This window comes from Penicillium citrinum (assembly GCF_028827155.1).
Source record: "Penicillium citrinum strain IBT 23319 chromosome Unknown utg000009l:1.0-4274883.0:1.0-4276374.0, whole genome shotgun sequence".
In the NCBI taxonomy this organism is placed as follows: domain Eukaryota; kingdom Fungi; phylum Ascomycota; class Eurotiomycetes; order Eurotiales; family Aspergillaceae; genus Penicillium; species Penicillium citrinum.
In genome coordinates this window covers 565,051-589,191 of record NW_026622694.1, presented here as the reverse complement: position 1 = coordinate 589,191, position 24,141 = coordinate 565,051, and the positions used below count along the sequence as shown (strand labels likewise).

At 46.3% G+C, this 24,141-nt stretch overlaps 5 protein-coding genes across 5 annotated transcripts; 4 read left to right on the top strand and 1 right to left on the bottom strand.

Annotated features, from left to right (window-relative positions):
• Positions 1-346: 346 nt before the first annotated feature.
• N7469_009705 (cytochrome P450) lies at positions 347-1,965 on the bottom strand (the record flags this gene model as incomplete). Its single annotated transcript, XM_056648610.1, has 4 exons — positions 347-694; positions 775-1,386; positions 1,453-1,766; positions 1,944-1,965. The coding sequence occupies 4 exons, from the start codon at positions 1,963-1,965 to the stop codon at positions 347-349; spliced, it is 1,296 nt and encodes a 431-aa protein (XP_056495741.1).
• A 703-nt stretch (positions 1,966-2,668) lies between these two features.
• On the top strand, positions 2,669-14,885 carry N7469_009704 (uncharacterized protein; the record flags this gene model as incomplete). The annotated part of the gene is made up of 7 exons (XM_056648609.1): positions 2,669-6,705; positions 6,759-6,979; positions 7,065-9,207; positions 9,357-10,063; positions 10,112-11,920; positions 11,985-13,223; positions 13,279-14,885. 7 exons carry the CDS (start codon positions 2,669-2,671, stop codon positions 14,883-14,885), a joined length of 11,763 nt encoding a protein of 3,920 aa, XP_056495740.1.
• Positions 14,886-16,195: 1,310 nt separating this feature from the next.
• N7469_009703 (uncharacterized protein) lies at positions 16,196-16,942 on the top strand (the record flags this gene model as incomplete). Its single annotated transcript, XM_056648608.1, has 1 exon — positions 16,196-16,942. The coding sequence occupies one exon, from the start codon at positions 16,196-16,198 to the stop codon at positions 16,940-16,942; it is 747 nt and encodes a 248-aa protein (XP_056495739.1).
• A 604-nt stretch (positions 16,943-17,546) lies between these two features.
• N7469_009702 (uncharacterized protein) lies at positions 17,547-18,710 on the top strand (the record flags this gene model as incomplete). The annotated part of the gene is made up of 4 exons (XM_056648607.1): positions 17,547-17,735; positions 17,879-18,020; positions 18,083-18,326; positions 18,704-18,710. 4 exons carry the CDS (start codon positions 17,547-17,549, stop codon positions 18,708-18,710), a joined length of 582 nt encoding a protein of 193 aa, XP_056495738.1.
• A 3,670-nt stretch (positions 18,711-22,380) lies between these two features.
• Positions 22,381-23,538, top strand: N7469_009701 (SWIRM domain-containing protein; the record flags this gene model as incomplete). Its single annotated transcript, XM_056648606.1, has 1 exon — positions 22,381-23,538. The coding sequence occupies one exon, from the start codon at positions 22,381-22,383 to the stop codon at positions 23,536-23,538; it is 1,158 nt and encodes a 385-aa protein (XP_056495737.1).
• Positions 23,539-24,141: the final 603 nt, after the last annotated feature.

The following is a 24,141-nucleotide window of genomic DNA, read 5'->3' as shown; positions in this document are numbered from 1 at the left end:
AGTTCACCAAAAAAGATGCTTTTGCACTCTTTCTCTTTATGATCACCCACCTCAAAGCCTTAAATCCACCCTGAAACATGCCAAGCTATCTATGTGCATGCAATATAAAGTAATCGTAAGCATGGTTTGATTGTGGTAGCATTCATTTCTTGGCATATGCAACTGCCCGAAAACAGGGACTGATGTGGACCGGATGCATGAAACAGGCCCATGGCGATATTAACCCTGGTTGAAGCCTCTTTTCAATGGCCCCTTTGATGAATGCGGAGTCTATGGTACATCTGCCAGGATTCTTGTTGTCGGCTAAAAGTACTCTACAGACATGACCATCTACTGAGCATCTTGATCAGATTTCCTTCGCAAGAGTGAATCGTACTTTCACGCAAGGCTTGTCCCAAACAGCCCAGAGGCGAAGATCCCGATCCCAGTCTACCTCTGGGCTCAGAAGCTCCCAATCGTAATGTTGAACCAGACGTGCAAGAACAAGTCGCAACATCAAGTATCCCATATTCTGGCCTAAGCAGTTGCGTGTTCCGATACTAAACGGTCGGAATGCCTGTCGGTCGTCATCATCGAAAGTCGAATCATAGGCAGGATCAGTAGGTGGGAGCCAACGCTCGGGGTGGAATTCATAGGGCTTGTTGAAATAGCGAGGTGAATGTGTCGTAGCATAGGCTGCGGAGTGGACTTCAACCTGTATTAAAACGAATGGAAGATCAGTAAAACAAAATAGACACAAAACGCAAATGGCAGAGATAAATAAGAGTCTCTTACCCCTTTGGCAACATAATGACCATCTACCGTGGCCCCTGGACTAAAGCGACTGAGTCCATACGGAACATTTGTGTGTAAGCGTAGTGTTTCCTCCAAGACGGCATGCAACCAGGGAAGTTCTTGCAAAGCAGCATCTGTCATATCTGTCGCCTGGGGAAATGCACTGCGGACTTCCTGCTGCAGCTTGCGTAGTGCCGTGGGATATTTCAATAAGAAACAAACAGCAGCTGTCATTGGACTCGAGGATTCATAATGATCAAATACCAAATGGGATGCTTGAGAGACCAGGAAATCCACAGGTCGATCTTCAGCCACCATTCCAGTCAAAAAGTCCTGTCTTTTGAGATCATTTTTGTTTTGTATGCGCTTTCGAATCACTGATTTTGTTTCGCTCAGGATAGAATAAAAGCTGAGACCCACGCTGGGCGGCATGCAAACAAAAGAGAAAGGGTAAATCAGAGGAAAACGCTGAAGGACGTGTTTTACTGTTAGCCATTTGCCTACCACCTGTATAGCCTTAAGTAAAGGTTGGGCTTGGCCACTTTGGACATTGCGAAACTTGTGGTTCAGAGTCGTGCTTCCAGCGATGTCACAGAAAAGCCATTCGAACCACTACCAGTGCAATTAAATCAGCATTCTCAAGGCTCTCTGCTTCCAAAAAAAACTTTTATTTCATACCTGAGCCGCATCAACCCCTTCAGCACCCTTTCCAGTCATTTCTAACTGATCAATAAGGTCGTCGACATGTTCGTGAATTACCGGCTCGAATTTCTTCAAAGCTCGAGGGCTAAATTCCGGGCTCATCTTCTTTCGCAATGCACGGTGCACATCTAGGTCTCGCTCTGAGGGAAGTCCCTCGTGCTTATCACCTGTATCCAGCATATGAGACTTGATGAAGGCGGGCTTTCGATCAATGGTTGAAGTGTAAATGTCTGTATATGCCTGTGGTGTCAGGAAGACCAGATCATTCGGCGCAATGCGAACAACGTCGCCTGATGTACTTGTCAGTAAATCGAAGCCTTTGCATTATTACCTAGAAAATAGGTAGGAATTGTTCGAACCGTATTTCTCGAGGGCATTTTGAATTGACCATGGATACCGGCCAGAGAACCTGAGAAATTTAAGAACAAAATTCCAAGAAATTCATTGCCACATGATGTGATACTTACCATTGACGTGCATACCAAACATCTGTCACAGCAGCAAGTTTGGGGCCGGGGTATTTAGCTAATGGATGAAAATATATAAGATAGATACATCGGATGATCCAATAAGATATGAACTGATATTCGATTTAGGGGTAAGCTTATAGTTTTGCGATATCAAGAAGGAAAGAAGATTTTTTCCCTTAGAGGTGTCATTATTGTAAAGCCGACTCAGAACATACAATAGTAGATATAGTGGCTGCCCAGGATTGGAGGGTCATAGCTCTCATCTCTTTCGAGACTGAGGCAAGTATCTCGGCCATAGTTAGGTTAGCCATTGAGGAGACAGATCAAATGGACTGACAATGCGTGAATATACCTGACTGTGAAATATCTTATATTACTGAAGGGCTGTTCTTTTTTGTGGTGGGGATCAATCGTATGGAACGACAGGACATAAACCCCCGAAATCTTCGGTATGTTTAGTTAACCACCAATCAGCACGTAAATTTAATTTGCACAATGACCGAAGCGATAGATTAGGCATTTCCAGCGGAATTGAGAGATTCGGAGGTTTTCTTCACATGTGGAATCTCAAAAACATAGCTTTTGACTATTTGTTGTGTTGTATACAATATAGATACCCATTCTAAAAGTGGTGTCTGGCAGTTGAAATCAACTTCTCATTCATTTAGTCTCCCATAATTTTCTCTACAAGTGAGGTGTTCAAGCAAAAGAAAATAAACAGAATGCATACTTCACCTGAACCAGTCGCCATTGTTGGAATGGGATGTCGTTTTGCTGGTGGTGCAAGCTCACCTGCGAAGCTGTGGGATATCGTGTATCATGCTCAAGACGTGTCGCAAGAAATATCTCCTGACAGGTTCAACCTCCAAAGCTTTCACCATCGAAACTCACAACACCCTGGGAGAACAAATGTACGGAATGCCTATCTCTTGACCGAAAACATCCGCCATTTTGATGCTCAATTCTTTAACCTTAAAGGGGTTGAAGCAAATGCTATCGATCCCCAGCACCGAGTTCTTCTCGAAACGGTTTTCGAAGGTGTAGACTCAGCGGGTCTAACAATAGAAGAGCTAAAAGGTTCTGATACCGGCGTATACGTCGGTTTGATGTATGGAGATTACGAGAATCTCCAATTTCGAGACTTGAAAAGTCTACCTACCTACAATGCTACTGGCAATGCTCGAAGCATCGTCTCGAATCGCATTTCCTATTTTTTCGACTGGAATGGGCCCTCAATGACAATCGATACAGCATGCTCTTCGAGTATTGTAGCATTGCACCTAGCGGTACAGGCATTGCGATCTGGAGAATGCAAGGTTGCCGTTGCAGCTGGGTCTAACCTACTCCTTGGGCCGGAGCACTTTGTTTCAGAAAGCAAGCTGAACATGCTGTCTCCAGATGGACGATCACGTATGTGGGATCAGGGAGCAAATGGCTATGCTCGAGGAGACGGAGTGGCATCGGTGATCCTCAAGCCTCTCAGTGCGGCCATTGCCGCGGGTGATTATATTCACTGTCTTGTACGCGAGACAGGAGTTAACCAAGATGGGCGTTCACGGGGTATCACTATGCCAAGTGCCACAGCCCAAGCAGATCTTATTCGATCCACATATGCCAAGTTGGGCCTTAACCCTTTGCTACCGGATGATCGATGTCAATACTTCGAAGCACATGGAACCGGTACAAAGGCCGGCGACCCCATAGAAGCGGAAGCCATTCATAACGCATTCTTTGGTCCACCCACGAGGAAGCAGGAGTCGACAAACAGTACACGGACGCCACTCTATGTCGGCTCTGTCAAGACTGATATCGGACATACGGAGAGCACAGCAGGACTGGCTGGTGTCATCAAGGCTACCCTGGCATTGCAGCACAAGATAATACCGCCCAATCGACTCTTTGAGGAGCTCAATCCAGATATCGACCCATTCTATGGTCCACTAAAAATCCCCCAGGAGCCAATTCCTTGGCCTGCAGTGGCCGCTGGGAATCCTCGTCGTGCCAGCGTCAACAGCTTCGGATTTGGCGGCACAAATGGACATGTTATTTTGGAAAGCTATGAGCCTCCGGCGACATCAGAAGTCGGGACTAGTAATCGGATTACATCCTTCAGTCCATTTGTCTTCTCAGCCTATTCCCAGCAATCTCTTACAGGTAATCTGAAATCATACGCTCGATATCTGGAGGAACACCCTGACACAAACCCGTCGGACTTGTCATGGACTCTGCACTCGAGAAAATCCCGTCTACCAATGCGAGTGTCTTTCCCAGCATCATCAATCAAAGACTTGCAGTCTGCCCTGAGCGACATTCGAGATGGCTCTCAGATTGGTACTAGGCCCAGTCGAAGTTCAAAAGAGCCTCGTATATTTGGAGTTTTCACCGGCCAGGGCGCTCAATGGGCCCGAATGGGGGCCGGTTTGATAGAAAGTTCTCCATTTGCTTCCAAAATACTGTCGAAACTAGAGCAAAGATTGGCCGAACTGCCAAAGGCGGACCGGCCGTCATGGAGCCTTCGTGAGCAGCTACTGGCAAAGGAATCCAGATTGGGTGAAGCAGCACTTGCACAGCCCCTTTGCACAGCAGTGCAGATCGTGCTTGTAGAGCTGCTACGACTGGCCGGAATCCATCTGTCAGTGGTGGTCGGCCACTCATCTGGCGAGATAGGAGCGGCATTTGCAGCTGGCCTTATATCAGCTTCTGATGCCATCTGCATTGCCTATTACCGCGGCCTTCACAGTCACCTTGCCCAAGGACCGAAAGGAATCAAGGGAAAGATGATGGCTGTAGGAACGACATTAGAGGATGCGGAAGAGCTGTGTGCACTTGACGAATTCCAAGGCAGACTTGTCGTTGCAGCCGTCAACTCGCCTACAAGTGTGACATTATCTGGTGATGCAGACGCAGTTGAAGAAATGGCTGGTATTTGTGCCGATGAAGGCAAGTTCCATCGCCAACTTAAGGTCGACAAAGCATATCATTCCCACCACATGCGACCTTGTTCTCAGGCCTATATGAATTCCCTTCGGAGATGCGGTATCAAAGTTCAAACTCCAACCTCAGACTGTATCTGGGTTTCTAGTGTGAATCCTGAACAGTCTTCTGACAATGGTATCGACGGTTTGGATGCGACATACTGGGACCGTAACTTGGTTTCGCCCGTTAAATTCATGCAAGCAGTCCAAAGGGCAACTCAATTGGGTCAATATGATCTAGCCATCGAGGTCGGTCCGCATCCAGCCTTAAAGGGCCCGTTGGAAGAGATGCTCAGGGATCAGAACATTACTCTTCCCTACACAGGTGTTCTCCAAAGAAACACGGAGGCTGTACAGTCGTTTTCCAACGCCCTGGGACTATGCTGGATGCACCTGGACACACTAGACATGGATATTGAGAATTATGAGAGTACTATGAGTGGTACAAACAACAAGCCCAGGTTCATTGCAGGCCTTCCACTTTACAATTGGGATCACGAACGTGAATACTGGCACGAGTCTCGGCATTCACGTACCTATCGAACACAAGGGGACCACCACTTGTTACTTGGCGACATGACGCCGGAGAGTTCTCCACACCAAATCTCGTGGTGTAACTTGTTGCGCCCTCGTGAGCTTCCATGGATCCATGGACATAGGATTCAGGAGCAGACTGTATTCCCTGCGGCAGGATATGTTGTCACAGCCCTCGAGGCTGCCAAATTTGTGGCGCCAACTGGGAAGTCCATCCAATTAGTCGACATCGAACAGTTTGTCATTCATCAGGCCGTGGTTTTTGATAATGATGATATAGACTCTTCAGTGGAAGTACTTTTCAATGTAAGCAACATCCGACAAGTCGGAAACACACGCTTGAAAGCGCGCTTCACATATTCGGCATGTGCAAAGCACCAGTCCACATTCCATTTAATTGCGGATGGTGACCTTGTAATCACGTTGGGAGAGCCTTCACGAGACGCCCTGCTCGCTCGATCGGCGGAGAGCTTTGACATGGTAAATGTTGATAAGGAAGGTTTCTACAGTGCTTTATCCGAGCTTGGATACGGCTACACAGGACATTTCCAAGGTCTCTCTGGGCTACAGAGAAAGCTTCGCAAAGCGCAGGGATTCGTGGGGCTCCCTGATCTTGATTCGGATGAAGCGCCTCTAGTCGTTCATCCAGCAACATTGGATCTGGCCATTCAGTCGATTATTCTCGCTTATAGTTTCCCGCGAGATGGAGAGGTGTGGTCAGTACACGTTCCTGTGAAGATCGAGCGTATTCGCGTGAACCCTGCTCTTTGTGGCCAGAATTGGATCGAAGCCAGACGTCTACCTTTCGTGTCCTCGGTCTCAGACCGAGAAGATGGCCCTGGATTTTCTGGTGATGTCCAGATTGCTAGTGTTGATGGTGCTCATGCTGCAATTGAGGTGGAAGGGCTTCGAGTTGTACCCTTCAGCAGTACGACTGCGGCCGACGATAAACGACTCTTCAATACGATTGAGTGGTATAATACCGAGCCTATTCCAGAACATATCTATAGCCCGCCTAGCAGCGATGAAACAGAGCTTGCCCTTCTTCTGGAGCGAGGTTCAAGCTTTTATTTGCGCCAGTTTGAAGCGGAATTTCCTCCAAGCCATCCTGCACAGAAGGATGACAACTACAGGGCTTACTTGAACTACGCAGCGCATGTCAATGACTTAGTTTTGCGGGGGAAGCTACCACATGCTAGACCGGAGTGGCTAGAGGACACTTTGGAAGATGTCATCGCGTCGACAGAAAAGTATGGCCCCATCATTTCCCATTTTCTGGGTAAATCATTAACATGGAAGACAGGTTTTCTCATCTGGCCGAAGTCAAGACCATGCATACGGTTGGTGCTCAGATGCCGAGGGTTATGCGCGGAGAAACAAATCTTCTCGAGCATCTCATTGAGAACAGTTTACTCGATGAATATTACTCAACGGCGGTGGGCATGTCTCAAGTGTCAGATTGGATTGGTGAAGTTGTTGGTCAGATCAGCCTGCGATATCCCCAAATGAAGATTCTCGAGATTGGTCAGTTCCTCTTCTCACCTGAGTCTAGTATATATCCCGGCCTGTATGTGTTTTTTATACTAACGATGCATTCGAATTTATTTAGGTGCTGGAACGGGTGGTGCTACTAAACAAGTGCTGCCACGCCTCGGAGAACGCTTTTTGTCCTATACATTCACTGATGTCTCCTCCGGTTTCTTCCCTACCGCACAAATGGAGTTTGCGAAATATCAAGATAAGATGAAATACGCAGTATTGGATATGGAGAAGGGCATCAAAGAGCAAAAATTCGAACCAAACTCATATGATCTGGTCCTGGCGTCCTTGGTTCTTCATGCCACGAAAGACCTTGATGCTACACTACAAAGAGCGCGTTCGCTGCTTCGACCCGGAGGATTCCTGGTTCTCCTTGAGCTAACGAGCTCAGATGTTATTCGAGGACCTTTTATTTTTGGATGCTTCCCAGGTTGGTGGGCAGGCCAGCAGGATGGCCGAATTTTAAGCCCATGCGTGCCCGCCTCTAGATGGGATGAGCTTCTTCGTAACGCTGGATTCTCGGGGGTCGATACTATTGTACCTGAAGAGGATAGTGCGACACTACCGAACTCTGTTATTGTCTCACAGGCTGTGGATGATCAGGTTGACTTCCTACGTGAGCCCTTGCTTCCATCGCCCACGATATTCCAAGATAGCACTGCTATTGACAATCTTTTCATCATCGGCGGCAAGTCACTCCATGTCTCTCGACTGACCAGAGACCTTCAAAGTCTGCTGAAGGTACAGTGCTCAAATATTACTGTCCTCGAGAGTGTCGATGCAGCCGTTCACGCCCAACTCCCTTCCAACGCCACAGTGCTCGTCCTGGCCGATCTGGTTGGCAATACCTTCCAAGATATCACAGAAGAACGTTTTAATGGCCTGAAGAGACTATTTGATTCAGAGAAGAATATCTTTTGGGTGACACAAAATCGTCGTGTGGATGATCCCTTCCCCAACATGGTGGCTGGGTTTGCTCGCGCTGCAGCATGGGAAAACCTTGGTCTGCGATTCCAATTCCTAGATCTTGAAGGGGTTCGCAAGCCCGATTCTAGAGCAATAGCAGAGCATCTACTCCGTTTCATAGCTCTAGGACGCTGGAGTGCTTCTGGTCAATCTCCTCGTGCACCACTATGGTCCTCCGAGACAGAGGTTATCATCAACTCTGAAGGAAAGCAGCTAATCCCAAGGCTGAGAACCTTGCAGCAGCTAAATGATCGCTACAACTCAGCCCGTCGAGAAATTGAAAAGGAGGTCAAAAATCCAGAATCCATTGTCACGATCTCAAGAAAGAATGAACAATTCTTCGTTCGTGAAAGAGCAGATACCTTTGAAATCAATTCTGCAATGGCAGTGAGGATCACTCATTCTATGCTACATGCAATCAAGTCCTCTATAGGATACACGTTTGTGGCTCTTGGAGAAAACACCAAAACTGGCATACAATGTATCGTCCTATCAGACGCCGTATCCTCCATCATGGCTCCTCAAGAGGGTATTCAGATAGACTTGCAAGTACCAGAGGGTCGCGAGGAGCATTTCCTACATCTTGTTGCAGTCAACTTGTTGGCCATGCAGATTCTGAAAACTACCTCGCCAGGTGACACTATCCTGGTCTACAATGCCTCGTCTACCTTCGCTCTGGCACTCAATCAGCTTGCCAAAGAAGCGGGTGTTTTTATAGTTTACGCAACTTCATGTCAGGTCGAGGCGAAATCCAGAGGCTGGATATTCGCTCATCCTTCCATGTACCGTTCTGAGATCGAGGCTGTATTGCCCCATGATATCGCGCGGTATGTCGACTTCACCAACCCGATTGACATAGCCGATGGAGCCATTCGACATTATCCACCCTTCGGATGTTCTGTTGATAATACTTCCAGTCTCTTTTCAACTGTTGGAAAGGGTCGATATAATCAAAGTGGAGGCTCGTCATTGTTGCAGCAGGTGGTCTATATGGCACTGGCTGGACTTGATAGCTGGAAAGAGAGCCTCACCCAGAGTGTCCCCACTACAAGATCGACCAATGACTTGAATCAAGATTCAGGAAACTGGAACAAGCTGACGGCTATCACTTGGTCTACCCCATCAATTCATGTCAAGGTCCTGCCAGTGGAGGCTATGTTCAAGCGAGACCGAACATATTGGCTGGTAGGCTTTACGGGAAACATGGGACGAGCTTTGTGTGACTGGATGATCTTAAACGGGGCAAGGTATATAGTTCTCACAGCAAGGACTCCAAAGGTTGATCCAATTTGGTTGGCAAGGGCAGAACAGAGAGGAGCGACTATCCGCATTTTCAGCAAGCAAGTAACCCCTACACCCTCTTGGTCTCGAATTTCTTTCTAACCCTAGATAACAGTGATATCACGGACTTGCAGTCAGTCTACGAGTGTCGCCAAAAGATCTCTGCTGAGCTCCCTCCAATTGCTGGTATTGCCCATGGCGCGATGGTGCTGAGAGACGGTTTGGCAGCGACTGCAAGCTATTCCGATTTGATGGCCGTACTTCGCCCAAAGGTTGAAGGTAGCTTGAACCTCAATCGAGTGTTCCACGACGACAAGGAGCTGGACTTTTTCATCTTCTTCTCCTCGGTTGCGAGCGTCTTCGGAAATCCAGGCCAGTCAGCCTATTCTGCTGCCAATCAGTTCATGTCTGCTATTGCCGAGCAGCGACGCAAGCGAGGATGCGCAGCTTCGGTAATCTACCTGGGAACCGTAATTGGTGCCGGAGTTGTCACCCGTGAGATGAATGCAACTGGGCAGTTGGCATTATATGATCGAGGATTCATGCCTATGTCAGAAGCAGATGTACATATCGCATTTGCAGAGGCTGTCAGAGCGAGCAGACCTGAGTCAAAAGAACAAGCACAGATAATTACTGGCCTAAGAAGCCTTCCCAAGGCTGCAACATCAATGTCACCAAGCTATTCTTGGCCTCAGTTTTCGGATCTCACCATCCCGGAAACCGAAGGAAATCAGAGCACATCAACATCGACGGGAGAGATCTCCTTGAAGGATCGATTGATCGCCGCCACAAGTAATGACGAAGTGTCCTCAATTGTCTCAGGTACTGAGATCAATTCTGCAGTCCTTACAACATGCTGACACAAAGCAGAAACCTTTATCGCCGAACTTCGTAAAGTCTTGCAGCTTTCTGCAGAATCCGAGCTTACCGAGTCCCATCGATCCGATGAGCTAGGCTTAGACTCGCTGATATCTGTCAGGATACGATCCTGGATTCTCACAAACTACCAAGTGAATATCCCAGCACTTCGAATCCTGGGTGGTGCTACCATTGGCGAATTAGTCGAGCAAACAAGAAGTTCTATTCCATTGGAATTGATCCCCAATGTTGGAAATGGTGAGAAGACATCCAACCTTCCTGTTCCTACTCCTACTCCGGTGTCCAAGACACCCGTAACCATCCAGAAAGTTCCTGAGCAGGATGCACAGATAGCCGAAAAATTGAGCTCCTCGGAATCTCAAGACCCAGGATCTCAGACCCCTTCTGATCTCGAGGATGGAATCAGCACCCCATGGTCAGAAATCTCAAGACCCAGCAAAGACGAAGAAAAGAGCTTACCTGAGTTGCCACTGATTAAATCTGGGCCTCTATCTTACATCCAATCCATGTTCTGGTTTGTGCAAGAGCTCTTACCTGAAAAGGGCACATTAAACAACACCGGTATCTACAAAATCAGCGGCGAGATCCGCTCTGCTGCCCTTGCCCGGGCTTTGAAAGCGGTTTCTCAAAGACATGAGGCTCTGAGAACCTGCTTTCGTGTTGAAGAAGGGCGTGTTGTTCAGGGTATCCTTCCTCGTTCGCCATTGGCATTGGAAGAGAAGAAGGTATCCAGCGAGGCCGAGCTCATTCGTGAATACGAAGCCCTACGGCACCATGTGTACAATCTCTCCAGTGGCCAAACAATTCGGATAATCCTTGTCTCAGGTAACTCACAATCTTATATGCTGATGGGATATCATCATTTGGTATTTGATGGCGCAAGTCATCAGCCTTTCATTGAGGATCTGGAACGTGCCTACAACGGAGAGCAGCTGGACAATAACGTCCTGCAATATTTGGACTTTTCGAACCAACAGCAATCAGAGTATCTCTCAGGACATTGGAAAGATGACATCGCTTTTTGGCGCACTCGATTTTCCACAATTCCAGACCCATTGCCTCTTCATCGCAGCCGATTATCAGAACGTCGACCCTTGTCTCAGTACGCAGCGCATACAATCAGCATTCGGATTCCGAAGAACATTTCCGAGCGGATCCGTGAAGTTGCGAGATCTTATCGAGCAACATCATTCCACGTTCACGTTGCAGCATTTAAAGCGATTCTCCACCGATTCCTCGGCGTGGAGGACATATGCATTGGTGTCGCTGAAGGGTCTCGACGGGAAGAAAACATGCAGAAGAGCATCGGGCCTTACTTGAACATTGTTCCCATGCGCATGAAAGCTGACTCCATGCAGTCATTTGGACGTGCTATTGAACAAGCTCGCTTAGACACTCTTCAAACTCTTGCACACTCACACGTTCCCCTCGAAGTGATTCTGAATGAGCTTCACGTCACCCGTTCACCAACCCATACTCCGCTATTCCAAGTATTCCTGAACTACATGGAAGGAGTTGATGAAAGACAGCGTCTTGGGGGCTGTGAAATGGAGCTGTCCACCCATCAGTCGGCGAAACTTGCATATGACTTTAGCGCCACGATCTTCAACAACGCGGCTGGTGATGCTAGCGTCGATTTTACAGTTCAACAAGGTCTTTACTCTGACACAGACGCTGCACTGATCGCAAATGGGTATGAAGATGTGATATATGAGATTATTCATTCGCCAAAGAATCCGATAGGAAGGGATTGGAAGGTTCGTGATGCAGATCTAGATCAGGCATTGTCACTTGGCAAAGGCAAGCATAGTCCTTCCTTTATATCTCTGTATTCACTCACTGATTGTAGGATAACCTAAAACAGGTCCCAGCTTCAAATCAGAATGGCCGCAAACCCTTGTTCACTGCTTTGAAAAGTTTCTCCCAACATATTCGAACAATACAGCGGTGACTGACAGCAACAGTGCCTCTCTTTCCTACGGAGAACTTGCTCGAGCCATTGATACCATTGCATTGGAATTGTTGAAGAAAAAAGTGACTTTAGGGTCCCGAGTGGCCATTCTTCAACAAGCCTCCGTGAATTGGATCGCATCTCTGATGGCCATATTGAAGGTTGGCGCAGTCTACGTTCCACTGGATCCCGACACACCAACTGCACGATTATCGCTCATCGTGAATGATTGTAGACCACTAGTTGTTCTCACTGATGATCAAAGAGATCACCAGAAGACTGAATTTGATCCGCCTATTCAGGGTGCTATCATCAATGTATCTGAGCTTTCCGTATCGCCTGCGAAGAAGCCGCTCGAGATCCTCGCATTACCTCAAAATACAGCCATCATCCTATACACCAGTGGATCTACTGGGACACCAAAGGGAGTTGAACTTTCACACGAAAGCTTGAAGCATGAATTCGACCTGTGCAAGGCCACATACGGTCTGGGACAATCCGATGTAGTCTTGCAGCAAAGTGCTTATAGCTTCGACCTATCAGTCACTCAAATCTTCATCGCTCTCACTGTCGGAGCAGAGCTGCGTGTTGTTTCCCATGAGCTTCGATCAGACGCACGGAGTATCGTGAATTGCATCAAAAACTCGGGCGTGACTGCTACATATGCGACACCCACTGAATATAAAGCATGGCTACGTCACAGCAATCAAGATATCCTTCGAAGCTCGCCATGGCGACTTAGTCTGACAGCTGGTGAAGCTGTTACAGAGCCACTTCTTCAGCTATTCCGTGAGCTCGATCGTCCACAACTCCGGCTTTTCAATGTATACGGCCCCACGGAGACCACCTGTGGATCAACTAAGATGGAGTTGGAATATCGTCAACCCAATTTCTACGACGGTCGTATCCCTGTTGGTCGTGCAGCGGCAAACGAGGCCTTCTACATCATGGATAGCCAACGCAATATTCAGCCAGTTGGTCTTCCAGGAGAGATATTCATCGCGGGCGTTGGGGTTGCATTGGGATATCTAAACAATATCGAGCTGACAAAGAAGGCTTTCCATCCTGATCCTTTCCAGCCGGGCGGTATTATGTACCAGACTGGGGACCGTGGCCGGCTGTTACCGGACGGATCACTCTTGCTTGAGGGTCGTATCCTAGGGGGGACTTGAAGTCAAAGTCAATGGAGTCAGGATTGACCTTGAAGATATCGAGCAAACCATTCTCAAGGCCGCAGATGGCAGGCTCGCAAACGCCGCGGTGTCGGTTCGCAAGTTCGATGGCATACAAGTGATGGTAGCTCACGTTGTTTCTGCCGATAACAATGATTCAGGAGAGGAGGAAGTCTTCCTTCACAAACTTTTGGCTTCGCTTCCCCTTTCGCGAGCTATGAAGCCATCTGCAATTATTGGCGTTTCCTCCTTGCCAACAAGTGTCTCCGGAAAGCTAGATCGGAAACTTGTCGAACAACTTCCGATTTCCAAATATCTGTCCGAGACAGCCAACCCCAAGGTTCACTCGGCAGGAGAGGCGCGTATGGAAGCACTGTGGCGGGAAGTCATTCCAAATGAACTCCTAGGACGTATTCATTCGGAATCAGACTTTTTCGGTTCTGGAGGTAATTCATTACTTCTGATTGAACTTCAAGCTCAAATCCGTGAGCAGTTGAATATTGATATCCCTCTCATCGAACTTTTCCAGTCAAGCACTTTACGATCGATGGTTCAACTCGTGGAAGCCAGTTCTATTGATCACGATACGCTCATTGATTGGGAAACTGAAACCACTCCTGAAATTGGTCTGTCAACGAAGCCTCTGAGGGATATGGTGCATACTCCACCTCGTACGGTGGTTTTGACGGGAGCTACCGGGTTCTTGGGTCAGTATATACTTCGCGAACTGGTTAAACAAAAGAGTGTTGAAAGGGTTATATGCATTGCGGTTCGCAATGCCGACCAATTACGGAATGGTATCCTATTTTCCAACACTCCTAACGGGAAGTTGATTGTCTATGGAGGGGATTTACAATCAGCTCGATTCGGCTTAGATGAGGAGATAATCTCAGAGATTTTCCAGAAGGCTGATGTTGTCATTCACAATGGAGCGGATGTGTCGCATCTCAAAACATATGCATCACTTCGAGCCTCGAACCTTCATTCAACACAAGAACTTGTGCGCCGCTGTCTCCCTCGAGCCATTCCTATTCATTATGTCTCTACCACAGGTGTCTCAATGTATGCCAAGTGGGCTGATGATGTGTTCCCGGAGACTTCAGTCATGAGCAGTCCACCTCCAAAGGATGGCTTACACGGCTACGTCTCTTCTAAATGGGCAAGTGAAGTGTATCTTGAAAAGATCCACGAAAGCTACCGACTCCCAATCTACATCCATCGCCCGTCCAGCATTCTTCGTCCAGAAATGGAGATAAACGGTGCTAATCCAGCACCGGATGTTCTCCAAAATCTGCTGAGTTACTCTCGTCGGCTCCACGCAGTGCCGGTCACTATCGGTATGCATGGTGTACTTGACCTCGTCGCTCCGGAAACCGTTGCAAGCAATATAGTCAAAGAATTGAGTGACAAAAACTCTCATGGGAAAGTCATTTTCCGCCACCAGGCTACGGATCTTGAGATACCATTCTGTGGGCTCAAGGATCATATCCAGAATGAGACCAAACATTCGATACAGACTATTTCCATGGATGAATGGCTTTCCCGAGCTGAGAGTCTCGGTCTGTCCAGCGCCATGGTGGCTGTTTTCCGAGGTGTACAGGAATTGGGCATTTCGTTTCCTAAATTGAAGAAGGGGCAGTGAGATCTGTGTTATCGCGCTTTATGATTTCGTTCTATTTTATGCATTTGATTTGTTTTCTTGTACAGCTTACTTTTTTTTCTTTCTTTTCGTTCCATCGTTAAATTTGGCTTTCAAAGATTTCCGATTATGCTTTATACAAGGTCCACATGTCCAGGTGTAAATCATTTATCAGCCCTATTCTTGCACATTCCCAAGTAACATACAGTTACAATATTAGCCAATATTTTCATAATTCTTGGGATTGTCTGACCCACCATGTATACCCCGCATGATCCATAAATAGAGCTAAACTCTGATTAATTCTATATCACTGAGAATATGCATCATGCTGCTCCATCACGACATGTAATTTCTTTGAAAATCATCCAATAGAAAATCTTGTCGTCTCGAATATGGTGTCTGGCGTCTCCTAACGAAGAATGGGGCATAAGTGCGAAGCCTCAACATGATCGGCGTGGGGGCTAGAGGAGACTACAAATCAAACCTCTCAACATACGCCACGAGTAACCACTTTAAGAACTACACGATACTAAGCCCGTATAAGCAAGGGAGCTGCATAAATCCAATCTAAGTGGGCTGAGATCTCCAGATGTCAATTGGGTCCACGAATATACTGTGGAGTACGTACTCGTTAAAAGAGACCGGAGTGATTCCACGCCAAGTAGGCTTGTCAATGCCAAGACAGTTTTGGCCCCAAGATAGGGCCAACGAGTCTTTGCCGCGTTGACAGCGGTCTGATATTGATTTATTTTGTGAGATGAAATGTAAATAAATAGTCTGCTGGCCCCCCCTGTTACTGAAGAAGTTTACTTTTGCGCTTTACGGATTGAATCTTGCAACGCAAAATGAATTTTTGGAGACGCGAAGAAGGTGGAGGAGGAGGAGGAGGAGGAGGAGAGTGTGAGCTCGTAGGAGAGCAAATGGCTACTTTGGTTGGCAATGGGGTTTGTTTACACTAGGGTAATGAAAATCGACAAGCGATCCTTTATTAATACTAAATAGGTTCTTGTCGGGTTTGCTGGACAAGCCTTTCTATCACTATGTTTATCCGCATGGGTTTTCTTCTTGACGAAGCATGGAAATATGGATATTACACACCCAGAAGGTTCTCTTGGGCGTCAAGTCGAGCGCAGGCGCTTGGACTTTGTTTCTAATATTTTAATGATTGGGTCGGATTTCCAATCGACCCTCGGTATTTCGTATATGATTACTGTTTTCTGCCAGGTATGCATGGATCATCGATACCAGGACCCCCTTGCCGGTGGAAATAGGGCTGTTTTAACTTGTTTCGCATATTACAGGCTCAGCTCATGGATACTTATCACTTACATCTCGCATTCGACATTTCCAGCTTCGTCGGTGTATCTAATACCGCTGCCCTCGTATGCTGGAGATACTGTCGTGCCAAAATTGGCGACGGCAATGAACGCGTAACCTGGTTTCATGGTCGATATCGAGCAGCTTTTATCTTCGTCTTTTTATACCTTATCCTTACCATCCTCCTCTGCGTCCGTCTCGAAGAATGGGCTCCCAAAACCAGTCCTGGTCGTTGCTATTACTCGAATTTAGTGACCAGCCCTGGAGCTTCACATCCCGGTGACGATCAAATTTACGTTTCCGTCACTGCGAGCTGGCTTATAGTTGTCGTTCTTGCAAGTGTATTTTGCGGCGTCGGTAAAAGACGTACGATCTTGGTACTCTGCTCATTACATTTCCCACTGCATCTTTACATGACAATTGCCCTGCGACTGGCAAATCACGGCAGATTCGAAGGCGAAGTGAAGCATGAGAACGAATGGGATTTCGGCCAAACTACAGCGGTGATTCTACTGGCTATCGCGATCAGAGAGCTTATTGGGAAAGGGAAAGAATATTATGATTTTGAACGTCGTGCAGCTAAACATGGTATGTCTCGTCGAGGCTCTCGTGAGTCGGCAGACCAAGATCAAGAGGCAAACCACGGTACCGAGGGCTACTTACTCCAGAAATCTATCAATGGTTCAGAAGAGGCACCTAGATCGATTCATCCAGCTCTCGATGGACACTCCAGATTTTAAAATCAAGTCTTCGAATTTGAAAGGGAGGTCATCAAGGCAATTTATAGGTTCAGGGATGTGCATTACATATCCTTAAGATACGCCAAGTACGCCAAGATAATAGACGGATGAAAGCCTACAATTTGATATGAAATAATAATCTTCAGAACCCCAATAAGTAGATTGATCGAAATGAAATCAAAAGCCAATCAGAAGATTTTATGGGATCAGAGAATCGCGTTGTTTTACTTGGATTGGTTGAATCATGGAGCGTAATGTTTAACTCGCGCTATCTTTCCATGGTTCTATTCTAACAAAAACATCGTCTGATAAAGACAGCCTTGTTTCGAAAATCCTGATCTCCTATGAAATAAGATTGTGGAATGTAAACAAATATGTAATTTTGTATATGAGGGGATGCTCTATTTGAGACGTACTTCTGATTTTCACCAGTCGGTGCGCCATGGCCGGAACCGAAGAGACAGTATGGAAGCAGGATCAAACGTGGAAAACACGCATTTAATCAATGATCTGTAAAGAATAGACAGTTTCAATAAGTCTAGTTTTTACCCCGTGTTTGAAGAATCGAAGATCGCCTTTGCTTTTTTTTTTTTGAAACATCAGTATGGCGCCCATCAACATCGAACTACCATCGCTTACAGCCTCTCCAAGCCCCAACGTTTCCTCTCCACCAAACCCCGGAACAGATAACCTCTGGCCTCATAATTATTTTGGCAATCATATTTGGAGTAGCTGGCTGCGTTACCTTCATTTCAATTGGCTGCTTTGTTGGAACCAAAGCGTATCACCAGCGGTAAGTTTCTACAAGCAATAATAATAGAGCATTTGGGCTCATTATTGCTGTTTGTAGAGATATCAGGAAAGCCGCTAGACTTCAGGCACCCCAGCAAATTACTTAGTGAGAGGTATGAAGAGGAACTAGTTGAATGAGGTAAGGTGATGCGGGCTCATGAACAGGCGGCGAGCACCAATGAACCCGGAAAGAAATGGTATACAAAGTCGCTGCATTGCTTCACTAGCAAGAAAAACCAGAAAGGGAAATCTAAAGCTGGCTCTGATCAAGCACCTTGCGCGGCTCGTATGATATTATACCAGTCCTACTATTACAGGGGATATATATACTAGCAAATGCACTCCTAGCGTCTCGACCATTAATCCCAATTCTCTACGAGGGTCCAGTTGGCTCGGATACGTCCAAATTCTACAATTGGAAGACGACCAAAGTTGAGGATGGCAACATCATTGCCATAACGGGGCCGGCATTCGGCCGTTTTCCTCAAGCCGTCCTACCTGGAGACGAAGGGATGGATAATGCAGAAGCATTGGTCAAAGCATGCTCGCCAGCAGACTCTGCGTATTTCCACCCTCAAAATTGGAAGATAAGGTGGATTTTCGATGTTTTATTTTTTTTTTCCTTTGGGGGGTTTTCTGGCGCGTCTTTCTAAGTTTCTGTAGAGCATATTGGCCTTATTTGTTTTTCATGCATGCTGGATGTTTTCTTGTGCTTTGAGTTTGAGTTTGAATAAAGAAACATAATACGCTGACACATTCACAGATGCTGCTAACCATGTAGTTGCTATCCTAAAACTATAATCAGTATGGTCAAGCTTCTAGGATTAGTATAGATCTGAAACCCACAGCAGGGCTGATTTACGCTACATGTGATACTCTATATCTCATCAATTCAATGATCTGAATAGTCTTGCTAATTTTGTTGAACTCAAAATTCAAGAAAATTCAAAGAATTCTAATGAGCTATAGCCATTAGTCGGGCCCAGCATATAATTGAAGCATCAATAAAAGCATCGAGTAGTTCACAATAGGTCTTGATGAGCTTAAATGCCAGCCAGGAGAATCCAAAGACTGAGCAAACTAGAACGCCAATTCAAGGTGGCACGAAATGATTATTGGCGACAGAGAGAACAAATCTCCACCAGTCGTCCAGCTTCCTTTCCTTATAATCATCTCGTATCTTTTGTTTCATCTCCTCCGTGAGTTCAAAGCCTCGATTGTTCGTACAACACCAGCACTCCACCGTACAATGTCCGTATGTGGCACTTTTCTTTCCACTGACCCCAGTAGATCTTTCGGATCTGTGATTACAACAATTACAAGTTCGACTGCAACAGCCACCTCTGTCTGAACACTCTTGAGCAAGCTCATCGCGCATGTACCATTTAGGGTTCTCTCTCAGCTTGTCATAATCCATTCGAAAGGGCTCTCGTGGGAGGAATGATTTCGCCATGTATAGATCATACTCTCGAGCAAATAGAACCTTCTCAATACCTTCTAGCTCGGTTTTGACTTCGTCTTCTTTTTTCTCCTTGCTTGGGCTATCACTACAGTCAATAGCAGCCAGCTTTTTTGTCGCCTGGAGCTTATATTGGAGCATTTCCTTTCTCTGATATACTGCCCCGTACTTCGTAGTCAGCACTGACGAGACGGAGAATTTGGATCCTTTCCAGCCTTTTCCCTCTATATTTCAGAATATTGAACCCTGTCCTTGAAAATCGGAAGAAATGCCTTTTCATTCGTTGAAACGGCATGGTAAATGATAAGTTGTCGGATTTTTTTGTTACCGGAAAATAGGACAGACGTAGGAAAGAGTAGTCAGGAACAAGAACATGAGATTTAAAAACCCGTTTGAGTCATTCATTAGATTAGTCTTTTATACTTTGAAACTTTAAGAAGTCGTCATCATTGTTGGAAGATAAAGGAGGAGAGAATTATCGTATTTGTTTGCACTGGTCATCATGAAAGAATTGCGTATATACTAATTTCACAGGACTACAAGTAATACTTAATCCCATATACAACATATACAACACCCATCTGAGGTGAAATGTCGCAAAATAGGCAGAACTTAGGTCATATGAAGAGCCTCATTAGGTTGCCATTCTACTTCTGCCTGAGAATGAGTCTTAAGACAAAATCTCGTCGGCTTTCCGATGACCAGCTCCGAACAAATCCTCAGGACTAATTGTGAAACTGCGAGTCTTGTTATCTCTCTCCACTAGCCAGTATCGCCCTATTACTTGATGGACCTACTGCCTGGTGACCTTAGACAACTAGTATGCTTTTGGAAGTCCTGACAAAATCGTTTCACCAATGGAAATTTGACGGGACAATCTAGTCTCGTCTAGAGCATGTCATCTGCGCAGGATTAAGGGAAAGATGTGACTTTCGATACGTTCTGAGAAAGAGTCATTGAATAGAGCGTTATACGCGAGAGATCAGATCTTTTTTAGATTTTTTTCCCCAATTACCTCGGAACTAGATCTCTTTTCAGCTTAGTTGCAAATAGGATTGACTTTCCATGGGTTCACGATGTATGCCAGCAACCAACACTTATGAAAAGCATACTAAGTCAAGGCCTGGAATATTAGGGGCGGGGAACATACACAGTAGCGCAAATCAGTGGATTTCATTTACTATGAATCTCTATAGACTACATTGATAATATAGACGATTATACCACGCGCATTGACATCTATAGTAATATATAGTCTCTCAACGGCACGGGCCAACGAGATGATCTTCAACAGATGAAGAGAGCGCCCCTCGTCGTCATAGGATCTAATCTCCCCGCAGCAGTACCGTACTCCTAACGCGGGTCGATGCCCGGATCTTTCCGGCGCATGGCGCGCGTCAATCAATTTAAAAACGTCTAATCTTGCAATTTAGTCTCGGCACAGCGGGATTTGCGACATTGCAGCCATTGACGGCATTAACGTTGGCGCATGTTCACGATTGTTGAAAGGGTGGATTATTGGCTGAGAAGATCGCGGAGAAGTCATGCGAGAGAGTTAGAAAAAGCCGGTCTAATTGTGGATGTGTGATGATCATTAAAGTTGGCATATGATATGCCAGTATACAAGTTGTTACATGGGACTGAGCGGTACTGCATACTGGATTGTGGAAAATGAGTAGATTTGTCATGGCGCAGAGTGATACTATCATATCTTCGTTAAATGGGTTGTTTCATTGAATTGACATATTTATTGTATTGAGAAGCGAGTAAAAATGATGTTGTTTACCAGGTAGATGCCCTCATAGAGTAACATGTTCTGTACTATTTAATGTATATGTACAGAATATAGACGCGGCTAGCTACGGGATCCATTTACGACTAGCAAGTTTCAGGGTCATCGAATTAACGAATAAGATGGAGATGTAACGATTACACAAGCTGAGGAGCGTCACGCATCAGGCTGTAAATGAACGCGGTCAGATAACGTGATAGCGCGCAGATGATCTCCTGCTATCACGATAGACTCGGAATGCTGGGGCGCCACAATCTCCCCTCTTTGCGAGAACTTGATCTATCTGCATGTGATGTTGCGTCATTTTTTTAGATATACAGTAAAAAATGCACATCCGTAGTCCGAACATTGATATTGAGAATAAATCAATGTTTTGCAACAATGCATTGTGGAACAGTAATTGTGTCGGTTGTATGTAATGGTATAGATCAGGCATTAATTGATGTCATAATCCACTGATCCATTCTAGAACGTACTGTGCTGAGTAAATGAGAGATTTGGTCAATGCCGTGGGTACTTGTGATAACTAGTTACTCCGTGCATACTCCGCCGTTTATTCATCAATGGCCCATTTTCAAGTTATCACTAACAATCTCGGAGTACTTAACTCCGTCTCGCCCAGGCATTGTTGAACCAGGGGTCATCTGGTGTTGAAACGAAGCCTAGCCTCCGTGCTCGATACGGTAATATTACACAGTATTAAACATACACTCTACAGGACTTCATCTTTACACCCTCTTCTCTTCTCATTTCTTTCAATTTTCTCTATAGTTATCTTAATATCGGCATCAAAATGACACTCTGTCTATAAATGTAATTGAATAATCTCCATAAGTCTATGTATCTTTCTCGATTGTATACCTGCAATGATCTTATCGATCACGCTACCCTCCCTAAAATACTCAACCATTATTGGCTGGACTCCGCCTCTCGCGATCGCCTGAATCATCTAAATCAGGTTTAGTGCGAGACCCGGGCATTGACGAGTGACCAATCAACGACGTGCCCGCATAAGATGTTGTCATGTGGTGGTACAGTCAGAAAAGTACAAGACGGTAGGCAGATTCATTGACTCATTTTAAAGTACTCTTTCTCTCTTTTTTCCTGTTGACTCACTTCTTTTTTTTTCCACAGTTGCCACTGACAAATCTTCCATTGACTTCTCCCCTTTCCCTTTTCAACTTCTCATCTTCCAAACTTCTTCTCTCCCATATATCCCTGCACTCTTCCCCTTTCCCTTCTCTTCCCTTTTTACACACTTACACTACATTTACACTCCAATCTCAATTTCCCACCCTGGTCACGGTTTCAGGTGATTGAATCCAAATATCCACTCCCCCGAAAGATACGCCCAATCTGGCTGCCTTGGGCGCAACCAGGCAAACACTCCCAACAATGAATCGCCTCCCAGTATCGAGCCTGATGTCTCCCCCCGAGTCGAAGCCATTTGAGAGCTTCAACTCTTCCTCCCCTTTTACCAAACCTGATAATAATAATTCTACCACTCCTACTACTACGTCCGATATTAAATTACCTCCTATCTCAGCTGATCGCAAGCGCACACAGTCGGAGATGGATCTCCCTTCGCCACCAGTCACCCCATATACGGGCGCAAAGAAGCGTCGCTCTCATACCGCCGATCAAATCGATCGCGATGTCGCTTCATCAAGGGATCCTTTACTTTTCTCTTCTCGTCATGATTCGGTATCAGGACTAACAGAAGAGCAACCACTCTTCGGTCCTATTGCCCCTCCGACTGCGGCTGCCTTAGTGGATCAACATATCATTTCGCACATGGCTAGGTTTGAAAATAAACGAAATAAACCCACGCGAGAAGAATATCTGTTAGCCCTCTCGTGTGTACCAGTCGTGTCCACTCATTTCAATCGCAACCCTGCCGCCTGGGCCCGTGAGGAACGAGAGACCCTGGAACGTCAGTTGGTCTTGATGAATCGAAACCGGCCAGCCGATTTGGATGCTCGCTTGAAGAAGATTGCCCCCGCCCCTGCGAAGAAATCGGGTGTCGCCCCGCCGCGAGTCCCGCGGACGAGAGTACGCCGAACTCCCAAATCTACCCCTAAGCAACAAGCCCTGGATGATTTCCATTCTTCTCATAATCATCATCCTCACAAGGATGCTTCATCTCCCCCATCGGCCAAGCCTCGTGCTCTCGGTACCAACCGAGATGACACAGATTTCAATGCCCTGCAGGACTTCTCACCTCCCATGGAGATTCTGGCGGGCAATACGAAAGCTCTCAAGGCCGATTGGAAGGGGCAAATGCTGGATTTGAGCAATGACCCGGACCGACATCTGCTCAGTCCCGCCGAGCTCAATTTGGCTTCTACCCTTCGACTCTCTTGTGCCACCTACCTGTGTAGCAAGCGTCGCATCTTCGAAGCTCGTGTCCGCGCTTTAGGCGTCGGCAAGGAGTTTCGAAAAACAGATGCTCAGCAAGCCTGCAAGATTGACGTCAATAAAGCCAGCAAATTATGGACCGCATATGACCGTGTCGGTTTCTTCCGACGGGAACTTTTCCAGGAATACGTCTAATTTAGACTCTCGTTTCGACTCCATTTCGTTCAAGCTATTCGGGCTATTGCCCTAGTTCCTCTGACCGTTTGACCGTTTGACCGTCTGATCGTCGCTTGATGTATGCGACTGAATAACCTTCCCTCCTCTCTCCTCTCTCCTCTCTTTTCCCTCCCACTCCTCAACTGATCCTTTACTTGGCTGGCCACTTGAGGACACTTGATCCCACCCGGAATATTGAACTAGCTGAACTGGCTACTTAAACGTCATTACTACATGACTCGACTGGATGTTATCGAGTAACTGACCGTCCTCTCCTCGGACCGAACAATTATTAATCAGCATTGACTCCAGCCTAATCTCTTTCTCTGACTTTCCTCTCTCTCGTTGGATATTGAGATTGCTTTTTTGTTATCTTCTCTTTTTTTTTTCACCCTCTGGGCTCTCACGATGCATAACGACATTCCCTCACTGATGCTTTGATTCCCACGACGTTTGTTATTTGCATGCGTTCTCTGACATTTTGCATGGCTTTCATCACTTCATGGCTTTTTGGGTTCGGGCTACGGCGTTTTTGGTTTGACCTTTGTTTTATTCCCATCTAGAATGGCAGGCTTGGGACAT